We start from the raw sequence: 19,804 nt of genomic DNA on the forward strand, positions 1-19,804 counted from the left end.
CGTGCGCGAAACGATAAACGCGAGCGATCACAACCAGGATAAGATTGGAATACGTGACGAAGCCAGCTCAACATGACAGAGTCGGCAAGAGCCGCCATGGTTAACAATAGACAAGACAATAAAGCGAGGTGGCTCGATCGATTGGTGTTATTGTAGTATCGCCGCAAAAGGGGACAAGGTCTGGGAAAATCCTTGTGAGGCATGGCGGCAAATGACCGATTCATAGGTAGAACGGAAGCGCAGGCGTGCTGGCGATCATGGCGTTCCTTAGGCACGGATTCGCAGGTCGCTGCCAAGCATGATCGACCAGAAACGCACCTCGCAGTTGAGTGAGGAGGCAAGGCAAGCGATGTGTACGAGATCTCCAGGAGAGACAGTCGATGCTACCAGTCCGACACACGACAGGTGTGTGTAGTGATGTGTGAGGCTTGGAGAAGGTGGTCACCAACAGGCGGCATGGCTAGCGAGTTACGGGTGCGGCTACGGGCTTTTGTGGAGCTGCACTATGCGCGTTAGGCCAACGGTTGATGAACGCAACCTCGATCGTGAGGTTTGAGGGGATCCGAGCTATCGCAATACCCGATCAGCTTTAGATTTCCCGAAAGACTCGGATCTACTGTCTGCGAGAGTCTGCTATTGAACAGGGACTTGAGAAAGGGTTGAGACGCTGATACGAAGGCCAGTCCCCTCGTGGCAGGGTCTGGAAAGGCTACAACGGTTATTCGAAGCTAGCAGATAGTGCTGGGCTCGGTGCCACCAGCCGCATATCGCCTGAAGGGCGGGGAGGCCTTCAGGCACTTTACTGCTGCTGTCTAGAGCGCAAGAAGAAGGCTTGGAATAGAAACAGCGATGGTGCGCTCGACCTCATCACCAGACTGGGGCAGCAGACAACAGATGCGGCTAGCGGGCCAGCATGCAGATGGCGCCACGGCTGCGAGATGGGAGTGTGCGCACTTCTGGGCGTCCTGTGTCGTACTTTATTTCGATTGGGCGGCGCGCTCATGAAACCACCCATCCTCGAGCTTCACACGCCAGGCGAGTGCTGCTGCAAATGCGAGACGAGCCCGAGGAAGCTTTTGAGATTGAGCTCCTGAACAGTCTAGAGGGTAAGGGCAAGATGGCAGAGTCGGTCATGACTGCTGGTGCTGATGACAAGGGCACCCACATGTGGCATGCTGTGTCGCCCGCCGCCAGAGTGGACCCTGCAATGAGGCTTCGCCCGGGCGCTCCAGTGACCAGCAGCCAGGGCCCAGCTGTGTGACGAGGCAATCGAACGCAGCGCTGCGCTGCCTTCTTTTGCCCGCCTGCCAGACTGCTGCCTCGGCGTGCCCTCGACTGTCTCTCCTGCCTGTCTGCCTGTCTGCCTGTCTGCCGTCTCTGCGACACCTGTCTCGCGCAATCACGAATACGTGGGCAGCACGCTGTTCGGGGTTGTGTCCATATTTACAGAACCCTGGCACCCTGGTCGCGGCCTGCAACCACCTTGGATAGTCTGCGCGCTAGCCTTCCCACTGCTGCATGGCTTGCGCTCCCAGCAGCATCCTCACCGCGATACCTCTCCGTCACCTTTCTCCCGCAGCCGCAGCCCAGAGGCCCGCTGCAAGCCTCCCACATTTCTCTCCGTCCTCGCCTGCGACTCTGGACGCGCTACGAGCAGACCATTTGCAGCATTCCGCCGCGGCGTTCGACCACTGCATCCGGCACAGCTCTTGGGACGTCCGCGAAACCGCCCTGCCGCCCAGCGCCGATCACTTACGAGCGATCAGCAGCGTCCGTCGACTGCACAGTCCCGCAGACCTCGCGCGACGCCTCTCGACACCACCTCCTCTCCCAACTCGTGGCGACTGCTGGCGACCTTCCAGCCACTGTGTGCTTGGCCTGCCACTCGCCGTCGCGAAGGCTGACGCAAATCGAATTGCTTTTCCCTCGCTGTCGTGACGGGCGCCCAGCTCGACCGCCGACACTGAGCCTCGACACTCCGCACCACGCTCGCCACGCACCTCTCGACCACCGGCCACCTGCATGCGTATTGCTATCTCGTGGTCCTGCGGTCTTGCACCGCGCTGTTCACCCTATCGACTTCTACTCTAACCCTGCAACATAGACGGCTTGTCACCGCCGTGCGCCAGCCATCATGCAGATGAACAACCCCCAAATGCAGATGAACAACGGCATGCCCCGCCAGGGCCAGCCGAACATTGCAAACTACAACCACTTCTTCAGCCACTACCGCGCCCAACAGCAGCAGGGCAAGATCCCCCAGGGCTGGCAGCAGTCCGTAGCACCAGAGGAACGGGGCCAACTCGCCTTCCAGTTCTTCACCCAGTACCGCCTCCTGAAGCCAGACGGGCCGGAATTGGAAACCATGCGCACCTCGCTCCAGTTCGAGAACCAGGTCTTCATTCAGTCGCAGACAAAGGACCAGTATGTCTCAAACATCAAGCAGAAACTCATGCAGATGACAGTTGCACGACAACAGCAGTCACAGCGCATGCAGCCCAACCTTGGCAACATGAACATGCCCATGAACGGGATGAACCAGATGAACATGATGGGCCAGCCTGGTCCTCAAGGTCCTCGACAAGGCACACCGCAGCAATTCAATCAGGGCTTTCCCAACGCTCAGCTTCAACGGCAGATGCAGATATCGCCAGTCCCCATGGCACAGCAAGGATCAAACATGGGCATGAATGTCGGCACTCCTAATCTCAACCAGGGTCAACAGAACCAGCAAGCCAACACGCAGCAACCGCCACACCGGTTACCTCAGGCACAGGAAGGCCAGTTCATCAACGGAGTAGCCAAGAAAATGATGGATACTTGCGCGGCTGAGATTCGCCAAAGGTTTCAGCTGGAAGTCAACGCCTGGCCTGATGAGAAGAAGCAACAGCTTCTTTCACAAGGCATTGATCCTCTTTTCTTCCGTTTCCGCGCGCACGCCGAGATGATGTATAGGAGCGGCAAACTTAACCTCCAAAGCCTCCAGGCGCAACAGCGCGCGAATCCGGCGGGCGGGCAGCAGGGTGGCCAGCCCAATCAGATGCAGGGTCAGCAAGCCAACATGGCCCAACGACAGTCAAACCCTGCATTCGACTTCAACGCAATCACGGACCAACAGCTAGGAGCTGTAAGGCTCCAAGACTCAGGCGCAGAAGTTGTTCCTGCTAGCAACAACAACAGTGCCCAAATGGGTGCCTTTGGGCAAGGAGGTCAGCCTCAGAATGCAGCTATGGCACAAAGACAGGCTGCATTCCAGCAGAGCCTCCAGCGTCAGGCCAATGCTTCCCATATCCAGGTAGCCCAGGCTCAAGCGCAAGCGCAAGCGCAACAGCAAGCTCAGGCTCAAGCACGCGCGCAGATCGACCAACAACAGAGGGCGCAGCACGCAGCGATACAGAGGAACCAGAATCAGGTACTACAGGGGCAGGTCGGTGGACTCAATCTTCCGCCAGGATCACAACCAAGCCCAGCCATGTCGATGCTCAACCGGCCAATGAACCCCCCTGGCCCACAAGGATCGCCCAACCCGCAGCAACGGCCGCCGCAGGCGCATGTACCGCAGATGACGCCTCAGCCTGGTCAAGGACAGCCCGAACAAGTGTCTGCTTTGTTGCGGGAGGCACAGCAGAGGTCCGCTGCAGCCGCTGCTCTGGGCCAGACTCAAGGGCCTCTGACCGACGCTGCGCGGATGGCCATGATGCCAAAGGATCTTGACCCGCTTGCGCAACAACAACTCCTCAAGGTTCCAGAACAGAATTTCCGCCAGATTCTCGCCAACTACCTGACCACCCAACGTCGTAATCAAGCGATGCAGAACGGGTTATTGCCAGGTGGACCTGGGGCTCCAGGACAACGCGGCATGCTTCCCTTCAACCAACAGCAAGGCATGCAACCTGGAATGGCAGGACAGATGATGGGGGGCCCCAACGCCCTATCTAACATGGCCAATATGGCCCGTCCTGGCATGAATCTTGGGCAGCAGACGCCCGGTGTTCCTGGCGGACAACCCCAACAGCAGCGTCCCAATATGCTCACACCGCAGCGCATGATGAATGCGCAACAAATGCTTCAACAAAATCCTGGTATCATAGCAAGCACTGATGCTCGACCTTTCCCGCCAGAAGTCGTGGGTCCGCAGGTCAGACAAAGTCTGCCGCCGGACGTGAAGAGCTGGGGCCAACTAAAGCAGTGGGCCCAGCAGAATCCGGCCATACTATCTCCTGCAGAGACACAAAAGCTTCTCGTGCTTCAAGTGATCCATTTCCAGAACATGTTGCAGCAGCAACAACAAAGGCAGCAGCAACAGCAGCAGATGAATGGCACTGCTCAACCGAATAATCCTGCAGGTATGGCGCCGCCTGCCCCAATGACCCCAGGCCAAGGCCTGCCAAGGATGCCGCAACAAGCTTTGAATTTGGCCAGTATGCAAGTCTCAGAGCAAGAAATGCAGATCTTCCGACAGAAGATGGCACCGAATAATCCTCAGATTCTGCAATTGAATCCCGACCAGTTGCGCCAATACATCATTCAGACGAAGCTGAAGAGCCGGCAACAACAGCAGCAGCAGCAAATGCTTGCTCAACAGCAGCAGCAGCGAAGCATGCTACAGCAGCAGCAGCAGCAACAACAACAACAACAACAACAGCAACAACAGCAACAACAGCAGCAGCTACCACCTCAGCAGCCCACTCAGCAGCCCACTCAGCAGCCCAGTCGACCCCCGACCGCTCAAGCTCAGTCAACACCACTGCCTAAGCCAGTTGCGAGACCACAGCAACCTGCACAACCTGCGGTTAATGCTAACAAGAGCTTAAAACGGCCCAACGAGGACTCTGCTGAGGCCAACACAGACCAATCTGGCGGAAAAGCAGCGCCACAAGCGCCTATGGTCCCTCAGAGACCGATTCCCAATCTCACCCAGGAGCAGATGTCGAAGCTCACACCGCAGCAACAGGCTGCAGTCAAGGCACAGCTTCTCAAGGCTCAAGATGCCTCCCACGCCGCCAATGGCAAAGCACCACAACAACGCCCATTGCAAAGCGCTGATGATGTTCGTGCCCGCATGACCGATCCTGCGAGGATTCAGAAGTTGCATGCCATTATGTCTGAGGTCGAAAGGATGTTGCCCGCCGGCCAAACAAATCAGATCCCACCGCAAGTGCGCGCTCAACTACAGGGCACACTTCAGAAGCAACTTCAATATTTGAAGAAGATTGACCTTTCGATCCGCTTCTTCTACGCATCTTTCGATAATGACAGCAACTCCGAGAACGTCATACGTCAAATTATGATGGCGCGGTGCTTGCTGTTCCGAGAAATGAGCCTCGATACCGGGTTGCTCAACGACCAGATCAATCTGTCAACAGATGGCTTCAAATCCCACCTCCGTACCGTCCTCAACTTCGTCACCAAGATTGGACAGAAAATGTCGCAGTCACAACAGGCTCAAAATGGCAATGCCCAGCCTAACCAGCAACAGTCGCAGCCCAGCGCAGAGCTTGCTACCCCTCCAGCTCAATTGAATGCCGCCAACCTCAAGCAACACACAGAGTCTCACCAACGAGGTTCGAAAGCTCCGCAAGCTCCGACTACTGACCGACCGCCCTTCCCTCTGGGTGGCGGGCAATCCCCAAGTGGAGCTCCGAAGTACTTCGATGAAGCCCCCAGACCCATCTCACTCGTCTTGCCAGACAAGAAGCGCGCAAGAGTGGACGGAGGCAGTGCGAGCTCAACACCTGGACCCAGGCCCTCGCCTCGTATGGGTGGTGGAAAAGGCAGCTCACCTGAGCTCAAACGACAGCCGGGACCCGACAAGCAAATGCCTCAGAAGCCGACGTTCAAGTGCAAGGAAGCTAACTGCGAATACTCTGTTCGAGGATTCGATACACAGACGGAGCTTGAGGCTCACATCAGCATTGCCCACACTGTACATGAAAACCCTCTCCGATTTGCGCTCGAATCTATGGCAGATTACCTCGACGTGGACGCAAAGACTGGCGAAGCCAAGATTGTCACTTCGAAGCCGACCGCGAAGCCTGCGCCTGCTCCGGCTGCTTCAGTCCAGCGTACATCTACGCAGGCTATCAAGACTGAACAGGGTACTGTCCCCACAGCCTCGACTCCTTCCGGACAACATGTGGGTGCCACGCCAATGGCGCGCATACCAACGCAGACTGGTATTAAGAACTCTCCATCCGCCAACTTGCTCAAGACTCCGCAGGCAATGGCCAAGGTGGCCACGCCCAGCACCGGAGCTGTCAAGCCTACGCCTGCCGGTGCTGCGAAGTCGACAGTCAAGGCGCCAGCACCTGCCGCCGTACCCGAGCCAGAGAAGACACAAGATCTGCAACCCATGATCCCCATGTCACTGCTCGACTACTCGTATGAGGAGACATTTGCTGCCCTCGATGCCAACGGTCCCTTCACTGTACTCGACTTGAAGGACGTCGACAATACCTGGGCCACACGCTCGCGGCCCAGCTCACCAACCGAGACACCCGACTCATCCTCCAAGGATACGCCATCCACACGCCAGTCCGACATCTCCGAGAACGATAACCTCATGATCAACATCGACATCGACATGCCCGACGCCTGGATGATGCCCATGCACGGCGACGCGCTCCCACTCGACATGCAGCTATCCGACGACCTACAAACTCTCGGTGTGTCTCTACCGCCTATGGATAGCGAGGAGATGATGCTTTTTCCCTCGCTACTGGATTTCGATGCCGTGGAGAAGCAGATGGACGGCAGTCTAGCTGGGCTGGCAGCCGGCATCTACTGATCTCTCTCGATCCCGCACTTTGCCGTCTTCGGACGTGTTGCACATCACAAGTTTTATGTTTGTTTCATGTACCATCATTCATACACATCGGCGGAGCAGCGTTTCTTGTCCACGTTTGATCGTTTCTACTATTGAGGGTCTGCATGGCGCTTTGGGTACTGCGCTGCGGCCTTGCTTATCGGGGCTTTGCTACGGAAGCCTGGAGGCTATGGCGATGTGTGGCGCCATGTGATTGGGGAAATGTTGTTATGTGCCTCGCGCGAGGTCGGCTTGTGGATAATGATACCCTGTTTAGCTGCCTTTGTCGTTCTGGGACAGGTCTGAAGCGTTCTGCATACTCCATGAAGTCATCCAGATTATAACTCCTGCGCAACCATGACGACTGTGATGTGTGCATTGATAAGCGGTGAAATCAATCTTACAGCGCGGCGCACCTGCATTATCGCGGCGATGCGCAACCACGCGGATTCAAATCTCAGCGACCCGGTCCGGATGCTCGCGCTCTCTCCGTGTCCAGACGCGTCTCACCCTCACAGGCCTTCTGAGACCCATCCTAATACCAAGCCCGTGGGATCTTAATACTACAATCCCCTCTCCGCGTCCAGACGCTGCCTCCGCAACCAGACGGATGCAGTCTGACAGACGCCCGATCAGCGGAGCGCCCAGACGCCCGCCGTCAGCATCGACGGTGCCCGTGGTAATCGACATGTCATAATACCTCTGGCCAGGCAGACGGGGCGAGAATACCGCCAGTCCCACGGTACACACACGTCCCGCTATCGAACGCTGCTCCTCACCCCCTCCTCACCAGGACTTGAAGCTGCGCCGGTGCTCCCGGCTCTGATGCTGCAGCTCTCGCTGCGGGACGCCGACCACAGACGCCGTGCACCCGATTGCACCGCGCCCGCTTCCCAACGAAACACACCCGCAGGTCGCAGAAGGTTCTCCGAGGATTCAGCGTCGTGACCTCACTCTGCAGCGCACCTGCTCGGCGAGGGCGCGCATCCCGGCAAGACACGTGAGGTTGATGCAGGGTGAATTTGGACTTGCCAGATGCAGGCACTGAGTCGGCGCTAGAAGGAAGGGATGGGGAGAAGAATCCTTACAGGCCGGTGCGCTGAGGCTGAGGTTCTGTGTGTGTGTGTAGTGGTGGCGATGCGCTATTCTCGGCGGGCTGCAGGACGTGGCGGCGTGTGCGGGTTCTGGTTGGACGGGAACAGTTCGGCGCGGCGGAGGCCTTGGCCTTGGCCGAGCTTTGAGGAATGTGTTCCGCTGTGACGTATCATTGGGCGGTAGTGCGAGACGGACTACCTACCTACTGCGGCGGTGCAACGGCTACATTCCATCATTCTGTGGAGCGTTCGCGAAGACGGAGATCTTCGTGCGTGCGGAGTGGCTCGCACGAGCTGCAAGGACGTGGAAGCTGAGGGAGTCGAGATGCGGGATTGCTTCTTTGTTGGAAATAGTTGGGAACGGCAGCTTTGCTTCTGGCAAAGCTTGCGTCGTGGTTTGGTTCGCTGACGACGAGCGGACAATGGAGATGCAAGTCAGCTTGCAGTGGAGTGCTACCTCGGGCGGAACAAAGGTACGAGACGTGGCTGGCGCTGTCTGCGTACCGCCCTTTGTGCGTACCACCGTTTGTGCGGGCTCCTGACAGATATCTGTTGTTGGGCTCCAGACAGATCTCTGTTGCTGGGCCCCTGACCTCTGGAAAGCGATCCTGCCGGTGCTGCTTTCGGTTAGGGGGTGGGTCTGGGGTAGCGGCTGAGCAGATCTCCAGGGCTTTGTGGCTTTGTGGCACCCGCCAGAGCACGCCTGAGGGCTCGGTAATGAGGGCCTCTCGGTTGGCTTGCCGAACGGGCACGAAGATAGACGGATGGGGATCGTGGCGTTTTTTGGCGATGTGCATGTATCGATCGCCGGTCACGTAGAAACTTGTGTATCAGGGCTGGCAAGTGCTTCAACAGCCTCTGTAGGACGAGCCGCTGGATGAGTACAACAACGGCGCCGGGTGTTCAGTGCTAGTACTATCTACAACCGTATTCAAATATCAAGCATTCTTGCGGCCGGGAGCGCGTCTTCCGCCAAAACCAACGCCTAGCAGCATGCAGATACGCGTCAGCGCGAGGAAGTAGACCCAGCCGACATTGCCCCAGTCTATGGCGTTCCAGTTCCACCACTGCAGGAATGCTCTGGAGAAGCCCAGCGGCAGGACCGAGTACAGATGACCCACGTCGGCAATAAGCAGCACGATGATGAGCGCCTTCCACACGCTGTGCTCGGTGGTCACGCGCAGGATCAGCGCCTCAGTCAGGGCAAGCCCCAGGTACAGGTTCGCCAACTGAGTCAGCACAATGGACGTTGAGACAGGCACTACGCTGGGGGCACTAGGGGCGTGGGTGAGAGACAGGTAAGCCGACTGGAAGCAGAAGGCCTGCACGGCGCCTGCGAGGATGGAGACAGGCTCGAGGTACAGGAAGACCAGGCGGTAGAAGGCGGGGATGCGTTTGGTGTCCATGGTGAGGTTTTCTGTTGTTGTTTGGGCGCGTTTCGTCTGGGCTGCGTTGTAACAGAGCGGTGGGCGCACGGAGGCGGTGAGGGCGAGACCTCGCAGGCACAGATGCAGTCCTTTGAGGTGCAGACGGGCGGTGCAGGCGGACAGCGCGAATGGAACTGCACTGTAACAGACGTGCAGACCGCCGTTCCGCGCGCAGTACGAAGTGTTCTGTGCTGTTCCAGTTCCCGTGAATTTTCTGGGAGACTAGTGAAGGCCGGCGAGCAGCATCGCAGCGTAGCGGCCCAGGGATCTGCTGCGAAGAGATTGGCCGGTGTCGCCCCCCAGCGTGCAGAGCGTCGAGCCTTATTTACACGCATTTACGCCCGCCGGTCTTTGTGCTCGTCTCATTATCTCGCTCTCTTCGCTGTTTCCGACGACGGTCCGCTCCCTCTCTTTCCTTGCCACTTATTCTTCTGCGTCGTCCCGCTTCCTGCGTTCCACGCACGCGCTGCCCCGCCTGCAGCACTCACCGTCGCTGTCACCGCCGCCGCTCGCTGGCCAGTAGTTGCCGCTATTCTGTTGTTGTTGTTCGTCGTTAGCCCTTTTTATCCATTGTTCTGTCTTGCTGTTGCTGCTGCACCGTCACGCCCTGGATTCCTAGCTTCGTGCCCACGACTCGCTGCGCGTTTCGGCCTCAACCCGCCCTCGCCCCCTGGAACCGGCCTGCTCAGCAGCATCGTGCCCGCCGCTGCATCTGCCAGCAGACGCTCCAATGCATCGCAGTCTGGCCTCCCGTCCGAAGACATCTTCTGCTGCAAACGACGACAACACATCCACCCCCTTCGACCACACCATGAAGAGGACCGCCTCGCAGACCTTTACGAGCAGCTACTACGACGCCGACCGCTACGGCATGGCCCTCGATGCCGTCAACGAAGCAGACAGCAGCAGCCATGGTGAAAGCGCCCTTTCTAGAGCACTCGGGAATCTGACGGGCCCTTTCACCCGCCAGAAGAGTCGCAGGAGGTTATCTTCCTTCTCGTCCGCCTCTGCTGCTTCCTCCCGCCACCGCAGACCGTCCATCCAGAGCTTCATTGAGAGCCTGCCGTCATCTCACGCCTCCCGCAAGTCCAGCAACGAGCAACAGCGCCTGCCTCTCCCCCACACCGACTCAGGGATGCCCTCACTCCCCATCGTCACGCCGTCGCCGACCAGCACCAAAGGCTTTTCGCTCAAGCGCTTCAGTTCCATGCGAAGGAAGCCAGCTGTACCTCAGCCTTCGGGCGAGTCGTCCCGGACACCACAGCACCACACTTCGCTCCTGACTGCTCAACTCCTGGGAGGCGCATCTGCACGACAGTCGGCCGCCGCTGCCAACGAAAGCCGCCTGAACCACATCCGCGAACAGGAGCACACGTACCGCTTCATCCACGGCCTCAATCCCTCCAGCAAGGGTGATGTCGACTTCAACGACAACGAGAGCGGCGTCGACATGACGTGTTCGTCGCCCATTGTTCGGACGGACAGCGCGAACGACAAGAAGATGAGTAAGTTCACGTCAGATTTATGCATAAACCCTGAGCCAGTTCTGACGAGACCCCTAGCCGACCCCTTCCAGCGCCTGCCTGCCGAACTCGCTACCACTGTCTTGTCCAACCTCGACGCAACATCACTCGCCCGCGCAGAACAAGTTTCACGAACCTGGCGAGAACACGCCGCCTCGAGTCACGTCTGGCGCAACGTCTTCCTCCGCAAGTACCAACCCGAGGTCCACGTTTCGCCCGCACCCATCCAGATGGGTGGTTCGGGTGTGGGAAAGCAGGTGAACGGCAAGCCCGCCCCTGCGCAAGAGTGGAAGAAGATGTATTCTGCCCGAAGCACAATCAACAAGCGGTGGAAGGCTGGCACTCCCGCTGCCGTTTACCTGAATGGCCACACAGATAGCGTCTACTGTTGCCAGTTCGATGAGAACAAGTGCATCACTGGCTCCCGCGACCGCACCATCCGCGTGTGGGACCTGAAGACATACACGTGCATCAAGGTGTACGGCGGGCCAAACCACCGTCCTACCCTCAACACACCACTTCCCATGGAGGAGCGCTCGGAATGCGTCATCAGCCACACATCAGTCAACGGCACCGACACTGGCAACAAAATCTACAACGTTCCTTCCGACTACCACGACGCATCGATCCTCTGCCTGCAGTACGACCACGAGATTATGGTCACTGGCTCTTCTGACTACACCTGCATTGTCTGGGATATCACCGGCGAAGAATACGTCCCCATGTACCGCCTCCGCGGTCACGAGGCCGGTGTTTTGGATGTTTGCCTCGACGACAAATATATCATCTCGTGCAGTAAGGATGCGATGATTAAGGTCTGGGACCGCAAGACCGGTGCCTGCATGCGCACCCTCAAGGGACATCGAGGCCCCGTGAACGCCGTCCAGCTTCGCGGCAACCTTCTCGTTTCCGCTAGTGGAGATGGCATGGCCAAGCTTTGGAATCTTGAGACCGGTGCTTCCATCAAGGACTTCCCATCTGAGGATAGGGGCCTCGCAGCTGTCGAGTTCTCCGATGATGCCAAGTACGTTCTCGCTGGAGGCAACGACCACGTTGTCTACAAGTTCGACGCCAACTCCGGCAACCTTGTCCACAGCCGCGTCAAGCACGATGGCCTTGTTCGTTCGCTGTTTCTGGACGCCTTCAACGGTCGCATCGTATCCGGCTCGTACGACCAGAGCATCCAGGTTTCCGACTACGAAACTGGCGCCACATATGCTGTCTACAAGAACTGGACCACAAGCTGGATCCTCTCTGCTAAGAGCGACTACCGCCGTGTTGTGGCCACAAGCCAAGATGGACGCACGTTGATCCTGGACTTCGGCCACAACGTTTCTGGATCTGATTTGCTGGTTGGGGGAAAGTAAGTGATTCCACACTTGCTGGCCCCGTCCAACCAGCGACACCCGCCTCGCCACCACCACCCGCCACCACAACGTGGTTGATGACGAAGAGCCCCACCAATTCATCCTGCGTCCGGCTATGACCGACAAATGCGGATGTCATAAATGTCACCCCGGAGGAACGTAGTATGTTGTCGAGACGTAAGAAGTAAAGGTCTACCACATTGATCTGTTTGAGAAAGAAGAGGTCACCCATCGAGGTGTAGATGTGCTACAGGGAATTTATTTGCATCAGCGAGCGTTTACTATCCTTGGCATTTGGCATAGGCACTCATTTCTCCTTTGTAATAGCAAACGCATACTAGATTAAGAGCGTTGTTCTGCGCTTGGTTCGCATCGCATCGCATCGCCATGCAGGCATCTAGGATACTATCTTTCGTTCTTGTTTGTAGTTTGTATCGCTGAGTGGAGGCTTAGATAGGACGGAGCGAACACTCCCTAATTAGTTCTGACAGTTATCAGAGTATACTATCACATCATCTTCAGTCGTTGTCGTCTCGTGCGTACATTTTGCAAAATGACAATCGTACACAGCATATATGATGCTACAGATGAAGAGTGAAAAACTGCAAGCCGCCCTTCCTCTCTCTATCGATGTGCAGCACATGCTTCCCCCATTCCCAGTCCTCCCCTTTGGTAGGTGAGAAAGAGCTGGGATCCCGATCTTCTCTCGCCAACTTTCAGACCCAGCTCCTCACAGCTCTCGGACACAGTCCCCGTCGGTCACCACTGCACTGTCATTCTATATGACACACAAGACCACAGCCCTCGGCAAACGAACTCCTCGTAAAGTTGATTCCTCCGGTGCGAACCCAGCAAATGTCCACCTTACCACACAACTGCCAACTGGGCATCCACTCAAAGCTTGTTGGCTACGATTCTGCCGGCGCCAGTAGAAGAACGTTAGGATCCGGTTCAGTGAGACGAAATCGTCGCGCTGCACCCTGGCTTCTCATTTCGATACTCGGAATATGGTATTTTTTGGAGTTTCTCGCCGATGCGGTATATTGAGGCCCGCCGCATCTTCCGGGAGTCTTGTGTTGCGGTGATGAGGGTGGTCGATAGCTACAGAAGTGAAGAAATTGATCGTTGTGTGTAAGCTGATCCGCATCTGCAGTGGCTCCTTGGGCTGTGTAATGCGTGCTAATAATTTCTGAACGTATTCGTGACAGTCTCTTCACCAGTCTTAAAATAACTCGCCATCCGGACTGAGGCTTGACAGGAATCACGCGCTAGGCTCACAGACGATTACGGTGCACAGCTCTCTGGAATGTGAAAGGCCCGCTGGGTGAACAGTAAAGACCCAACAAGCCGCTAGCAAGCATCCAACGCGCTACGTCATTACCGCATTTGGTATTCGGATGATTGTCACAACGCTGTCTTCTACCTCACATGGCGGGGGCTAGCGATGCGTCAGGCGCACCTCGTAAATAGATCGCGTGGGTGAGCTCCGCTATTGTGATCCACTCGCAGACACAACACCTGCAAGCGCACCTTCCTCATCTTCCTATTGGCCGACCTCACACCTCGAATACCTCAGAGCAGGGCCGCCCGTACAACCTCTTAATAGCATATAAGCATGTCGATCGGCTCCGTCTGACAGCATAAGACATCTCCCTTCAACCCCCAAGCTTGCAACTTCAGTCCAGAAAGCTGTAGGTAATCGAAGACCTACTACTCAACACAGCGACTCTCACACATTTACCGATTCCAAACATCAGAGATGGCACACCTTGCTCAGGTCCCCTCGCCTGTCGGCATCTTCCCTCAATTTTTTGCCCGCAGTTCTGAAACCCTCGTACTGAAAGAAAAGGTCCTCTCGCTGACCGGCGACGACTTCCACATCAAGCTTGCAAACGGTACACCTATCTTGCGCGTCGCGGGCAAGGTTATGTCGATATCCGGAAGAAAAAAGGTGTTCGATGAACAAGGAAACCATATCTTCGACATCGTCAAGGAACACTTCCACATCCACACGACGTTCCGCGTCGAGGATGCTCATGAGAAGAAGATCATGGAAGTCAAGAGCTCATTCAAGCGTGAGTGCAGCGAGCTTGGTGGATCATACATCATGCTAATGCGTCCGTTTAAGTGATGGGAAGCAAGGCGACCGCAACCTTCACATCGCAGTCCGGCAAGCAAGAAATACTCACGATGCGCGGAAACTGGTTCGATACAACCGCAGATATCACGGATGAGGCTCAAGGCAGTAAGACATAGCTCTCCTCGAACCTCTGCCTGATGGCTTCGTACTAACGGATCCCAGATGCCGTCGTAGCACGCATCGACCGCAAGCTCCTCAGTGGCAAGGACATCTTCTTCGGCCAGCAGACATACGCCGTGACTGTCGCACCAGGCGTTGACATGGCTCTGATAGCAGCACTGTGCATTTGTCTCGACGAGAAGAACAACGAGGGCGGCTCGTAGAGGGTCAAATTCCTCGCTGCGTGGACAGCGGCTGGAGCAGAAGCTGTTGGGAGGAATATCAGCGATCGGACGAACGCTGAAGCAAAGGCTAGATGAGCAAAGAGGAGAAGGCAGGGAGCATAACTAAGGATGCGAAGGAAGCTGGCGAGGATCGAGCGGAATAAATGTGAAGCGGAGTTGAAGGAGAGGAACACAGGGCTGAAGCAAGAGAAACTGGAGTTGCAGAGGCAGGAACAGTGGGTAGCTCCACCGAAGCTCGGGACAGAACTCAGGAAGACGGCAACGTGCGCGGAAAAGCGGGCGAACAGAGCACTAAGGGGCAAGAGGTCTACCAGAAGCAACCCGCACTCCAGAGTAAGCTTAAGATAGAACATAGTGCGGGAAATTGATCGCCTTGAAATGTCTAAGGAGACGTTGAGGTGTCGAGGGAGGTGTTACTATTGATTCAAACTGTACAGACCAGCGCCGTGGTATCCTTACAGATGCTTAACTTATTCACGCATGATAAGGAATTCTGCACCTCTCCAAATGATTGCCGAGCGCTGCGAGCTGAAATGGTTGTCATGATTGTCACAGCAGGGACGTCTTTTGCTGATTGCACGCTTGCGAATACAACTTGTCAGTGATATTTCCTAATGTCCCTTGCCCACAAACGAGAAGAATCGTGGGTTTGAAGGACTACGTTGGACCACCATTCGTCAAGCCCAATGCACTTGTCCTCTTGTCCGAGCAGCAAGCACTCCAGGTCGACAAGGTCGTTACTCCTGACTCCCGCTGGACGTCTTCCACCACTGCGTTTTCATCCGTGGAATGTTATCACTGGGTTCTTGGCCTCTAGTGGATTTCGCTTGCGCTCGTGGCACCCGGTGCGTTAAGGTTTTGCATGCTTTTCACGCCTCCTGATGTGACCTTGTCTCGACTGACCATCTCCAAGACGGCGCTAACACCTCCAAGGCAAAGGCTGCTGCATCGCCACGCAATAAATCACCTGCGTCGGTCGGGAACGGGGCGACCTTATCAGCCGACGTTAAGAAGCGTATTTTCGCCATCCAGGACATCCGAAAGATGACCTAGAAGAAGCGCTCGGAGTTTCTAAAGGGTTTCGTCACCATATTTGTGGTTGAAGATTAGATCGTCGACACTCTGCCCTCCCGTTTTTTTCTCGCGGGTTCCTTGAGCTGCATGAGGCAGTCGTTATTCGTACAAGAACCTGATCAGAGCAATCGACCGGTTGCTGGATCTTTTGATTGATCGTTCTCGGAACACTTGTGCATCATAAACCGAAAGAGTAACTGGTAGGCAGATACATAGTCAGCAACAATACAAGCATGTCATTTGAGCAATTACTTCACCCACATAATTCAGCGTTGCCCTATAACCATCCACTCTGCTAAGCCCCATGATATGCACTCCAGACTAAGCGCAGAATGAACCTTCGCCAGGCTTAGCACGACGCAAAGTGTCGTGCACTTTCAATAGTGACAACCCTTGCGTTCCTAGCAACCGATAGCGTTGATATGAGGTCTTTTCCTTTACTTTTGCATGTTAAAGTCCCATGTTGGGTCCAGAATATCTGCATTGAACCAGTCGAGCGAAGGCTGCGACTGGAACAACTGCCACATCATGTCGTCGTTCCAGGTCGATGGTAGGAAGCCATCGGTTTTATTGGTGCCGACGCTGGACGCCACATTGAGTAGATCTGGAGTATTGCGCATACTCGACAGTGCGGAAGGCTGTGCCGAAGTCTGAGCGGAGAAACCTGGGACGGCAGCGCTTGAACTGCTAAGATCCTGTGGTCCTGAAGTCTTGACAAGTGGGTTACAAAGACTCAAGAGCGTAGCACATAGACGGTGTAACCGGTTGACGTACTTGTTCTCGGTGACGAGGGCAGAGATACCGTCGGTGACAGCCTGCAGAAGCTGGAAATCGCGCTCATTGGACGTGCCTACAACGTTACAGAACACCACGAAGAAAGGACAAAGTGGGTATGATAGCATGGTCCTGATCAGAGTTAGCTGATGTGGGTTGCAATGAACCTCACTTTCATACCAGGCCAAATACGGATCGTAACCCTCGATGAAATGGCCTAAGCTCTTCGACGTGGACATAATGACCTTGACGCACTCGAGGGCCAGGCGCGCGCTCCGGAGACATTCTTCCCTCTCCAGGGGATCGGTCGTGACCGTGGGGCTGAGGCGATGGACTGAAGTCAGAGTTGAGTAGTACTTGAACTCTAGACACTTCCAGTGCAACAAAATGTCCATAATAGAGTCGAGGAGGTGACTTGGACAGTCCTGCGTGGTCAGCTGAGTGCTCAATCATTTCGGGGTGGAGATACATACTCTTTGCATGATATTGTAGATGTCAGACATCTGACTCCTGAGCCAAGCGACTTCTTCCTTGAGCGGTGCATTGGATTTTCTTGACGCATGGTCCAGCGTAAGATCCAGAATCTTGTCGTGAACAGGTATCATCTCCATGGCGATGATTTCGAAGATGCTCATCGGATTTAGCGGGTTGGGTACGATCAGAGACGAGATCTTGACGCTCATAGGGGGAAGAGACCTTGGGCGTAGCAGCAATAGGCTCATACAGCTGTCAAAATGAGAACACCAGGCAACAGCCGCTTGTATCTCTTCAGCGTATTCGTCTTTGATCTCACTGCCTGTCAACTTATGATAGCCCAGCGCGACGAGGGTGCGCGAAGCATGAGCTGTGAGCTCCCAACAGCTTGCAGGATTTCCTATGATCTGCATCATCATAGCGCCCGTTATCAACACTTGGACCAAGAGTAATGAGGGTGTGCTGAGGAAACTGATATGGTCCAGGGCAGTAAGTGCTGCGCTGAGATGCTTGTATTCAAGCTGCTGGATGTGCTTCTGCACGGCCGGACTCTTCGGCCCCTGCAGCTGACTGGCATAAAGGACAACCGCAAACTTGAAGTGGATGATGACTTTGTACAGATTTTCAGTCTTCTCGTCTGCTGTGCCTTCCATTAGGGCTAGAGCGATCCTCTCGACTGCTTTTGGCGGGAGGTGATCGAGACTGTGGAAGTGAATAGTGGTTGGCGCCATGCTTTTGGTCTCAGTCCCCAGGATTACATGAAGGATTTCGCCATTGGTAAGCTCTGTAGGCTCGTACATTGACTTGTCGAATGAACTGCGGTCCTTCATGGCCGGCACAGGAGCATTTGATAAGTGGTCGACAAACGAGATCGCGGTCTCCAGCACCGAGCGCTGATGCATCGAGAAGCGGCTGTTCATTGACAGCTCTTTTTGGATCAAATTACGTGCTTCACTTGTTGTAGGCTGCTGCACTGTGTCGACCTCTGGTGTCGCTGCAAGGGCGCCAGCGTTGACAGCACTGCTTGTACGCTTGCGCTTCAACGGGCGATCGGAAGCTCCGTTTTGGTCTGGGGATTTTTCTTCTGAAATGGCAACTGAAGGTCGTGGAGTTTCTTGAGTGACGCGAACGGTGTCCTCAAGGCTCGATAATCTTTGGACAAGGGCTTGGATCTTGTCATCTGTTCGAACCTTAGGACGGGGAGCTCGTTTATGCCTGTTGCGAAGGCATTGGCTCTTTGAACTTGTGCAGTTGAAGCAAGGATCTTTACGATCACACTTGACCTGCAGATTATGTTAGTTCGGAAGCGAAGCCACTTGCTTCGACTCGACAGATGGTCGGACATGCTATTGCTGGGCTCAAGTGATAGCTACCGTCCACAACCCAGCCACTCATTCTCTTGTCACATATATTAAAATGCGTACTCAATGCCGAGGTATACAATGACATCGATGATTTGGTAGCTATTTGTTTGGATGGAACAGTAGGTAAGTATCGAGCTGTGCCACACACCTTCCTAGCGTGACATAGATCACACGCTTGCACGCCGCCATGCGCGGCCCAGTTTTCTTCTGGCATTTCCGAGTCGATAGGTAAAAGCAGTGGCTGAAGGACGAGACCTCCGTAGAAGTGGACGAAACGGGAGTGGGAAGGAGGTGAATGACACGCCAAGATGCCCGGCTTACGCCTCGGGCTTTTCAGCTTTCCGACAGCCGACAGCGCCTTCCTGCCACCGTCATCCACCAGCAACGAACTCACGGCCTCGCTACAGCTGTGCAAGCTTGAGTTTACAGTCTGGCCTCATTGGTCGTGCTAGGTAGATTGTGAGAGTGTGAGACCCTCTACGAACCTTAAGAAGGGCTGTGACGGACATGGCAGATGGTTCGGCGCCGCCGCAAGAAGGCACTCACTGCATGCACTTGTACAGACATCAAGACGCCAGAACCGAAAGCGTCTTCTGGAGACTCTCAAGCCGCAATGCAGGGAGTCCACCTTCAGTGAAGATCGATGCAGTACGCGGCTGCTCCCGCACTTGCATCCATCGTAGCGAGCGCACCAAAGAGGCGCATTTCTTCATGTGTGAGCGGAGCTGTATACCTGACGATGGCGCTGGCCGTCAGCAATGAGCTTCAGCCTACGGGACGTTGTACTGGAGAAGCTACAACGCTTCAACGGATGTCGCTACGGCACCGCTGAATTATTTTCCGATTTGAGACAATACCTCGCACGCACAATACATCGTACCATGTGCAGTGGGCGCATCGTGAGCCTGTCACGCCTGTGCACCTAGACGTCGACTTGAGTCGCACAAAACAGGAATGCATTGATAATTATTACTCCACAGTTTCCACTGTGAATTTAGAAGAGGTGTAAGAATTGGAGAGAAAGTCCGCCAAAAGCAGAATTTCGGACAACGGTGGGCAGACATCGTGCACATCTGGCGCGCAGCTAGCCGAGTCGATGGCGGACAGGCCAGGAGCTGCGGCGAGAGCGTAACGCACTTACGAGACGTGGGATTGTGTCCCTCGAGCCTTCGATGATGCAAGAAAGGCATCCCGGGGTGAGATGCTCAGACAGCCGGAAAGACGAGCTCTTTTCGGGACGGCCTTTTGGGGGTGCGACCGAGTAATTGGCCTCGGCCGGACGAACACGTGGGTCATGAAGGTTCGACTGTCTATATACAAACTTGACTTCGTTGTGTCAGCTCTGTTCATTGCTATTGATGCTAAGCTGCCAGGATCTCGCCTCGAGGTCGATGATAGTCTGATGTTGGCCGTTCTCC

The 19,804-nt window shown here is 55.5% G+C and overlaps 6 protein-coding genes across 6 annotated transcripts; 3 read left to right on the forward strand and 3 right to left on the reverse strand.

The window, feature by feature from the left end:
- Positions 1 to 298: 298 nt before the first annotated feature.
- M421DRAFT_95347 (uncharacterized protein) lies at positions 299 to 6,787 on the forward strand (the record flags this gene model as incomplete). Its single annotated transcript, XM_033598302.1, has 6 exons — positions 299 to 405; positions 517 to 550; positions 684 to 946; positions 1,036 to 1,255; positions 1,418 to 1,867; positions 2,105 to 6,787. The coding sequence occupies 6 exons, from the start codon at positions 299 to 301 to the stop codon at positions 6,785 to 6,787; spliced, it is 5,757 nt and encodes a 1,918-aa protein (XP_033444844.1).
- A 1,003-nt stretch (positions 6,788 to 7,790) lies between these two features.
- Positions 7,791 to 8,928, reverse strand: M421DRAFT_277576 (uncharacterized protein). Its single transcript, XM_033588864.1, has 2 exons — positions 8,107 to 8,928; positions 7,791 to 8,059 (listed from the first exon to the last, which is right to left on the reverse strand). Exon 1 carries the CDS (start codon positions 8,694 to 8,696, stop codon positions 8,133 to 8,135), a length of 564 nt encoding a protein of 187 aa, XP_033444845.1. The 5' UTR covers positions 8,697 to 8,928; the 3' UTR covers positions 7,791 to 8,059; positions 8,107 to 8,132.
- Positions 8,874 to 9,290, reverse strand: M421DRAFT_24045 (uncharacterized protein; the record flags this gene model as incomplete). Its single annotated transcript, XM_033588485.1, has 1 exon — positions 8,874 to 9,290. A coding segment is annotated over one exon (417 nt), but the record flags the coding sequence as incomplete, so codon positions are not given.
- Positions 9,291 to 10,056: 766 nt separating this feature from the next.
- M421DRAFT_8690 (WD40 repeat-like protein) lies at positions 10,057 to 12,216 on the forward strand (the record flags this gene model as incomplete). The annotated part of the gene is made up of 2 exons (XM_033597598.1): positions 10,057 to 10,831; positions 10,889 to 12,216. The coding sequence occupies 2 exons, from the start codon at positions 10,057 to 10,059 to the stop codon at positions 12,214 to 12,216; spliced, it is 2,103 nt and encodes a 700-aa protein (XP_033444847.1).
- Positions 12,217 to 13,975: 1,759 nt separating this feature from the next.
- Positions 13,976 to 14,679, forward strand: M421DRAFT_95349 (uncharacterized protein; the record flags this gene model as incomplete). The annotated part of the gene is made up of 3 exons (XM_033598303.1): positions 13,976 to 14,291; positions 14,345 to 14,461; positions 14,519 to 14,679. The coding sequence occupies 3 exons, from the start codon at positions 13,976 to 13,978 to the stop codon at positions 14,677 to 14,679; spliced, it is 594 nt and encodes a 197-aa protein (XP_033444848.1).
- Positions 14,680 to 16,211: 1,532 nt separating this feature from the next.
- M421DRAFT_72050 (uncharacterized protein) lies at positions 16,212 to 18,600 on the reverse strand (the record flags this gene model as incomplete). The annotated part of the gene is made up of 4 exons (XM_033596842.1): positions 16,212 to 16,680; positions 16,729 to 16,973; positions 17,022 to 18,305; positions 18,535 to 18,600. The coding sequence occupies 4 exons, from the start codon at positions 18,598 to 18,600 to the stop codon at positions 16,212 to 16,214; spliced, it is 2,064 nt and encodes a 687-aa protein (XP_033444849.1).
- Positions 18,601 to 19,804: the final 1,204 nt, after the last annotated feature.

Source organism: Didymella exigua (assembly GCF_010094145.1).
Source record: "Didymella exigua CBS 183.55 unplaced genomic scaffold M421scaffold_37, whole genome shotgun sequence".
NCBI classification, from domain to species: domain Eukaryota; kingdom Fungi; phylum Ascomycota; class Dothideomycetes; order Pleosporales; family Didymellaceae; genus Didymella; species Didymella exigua.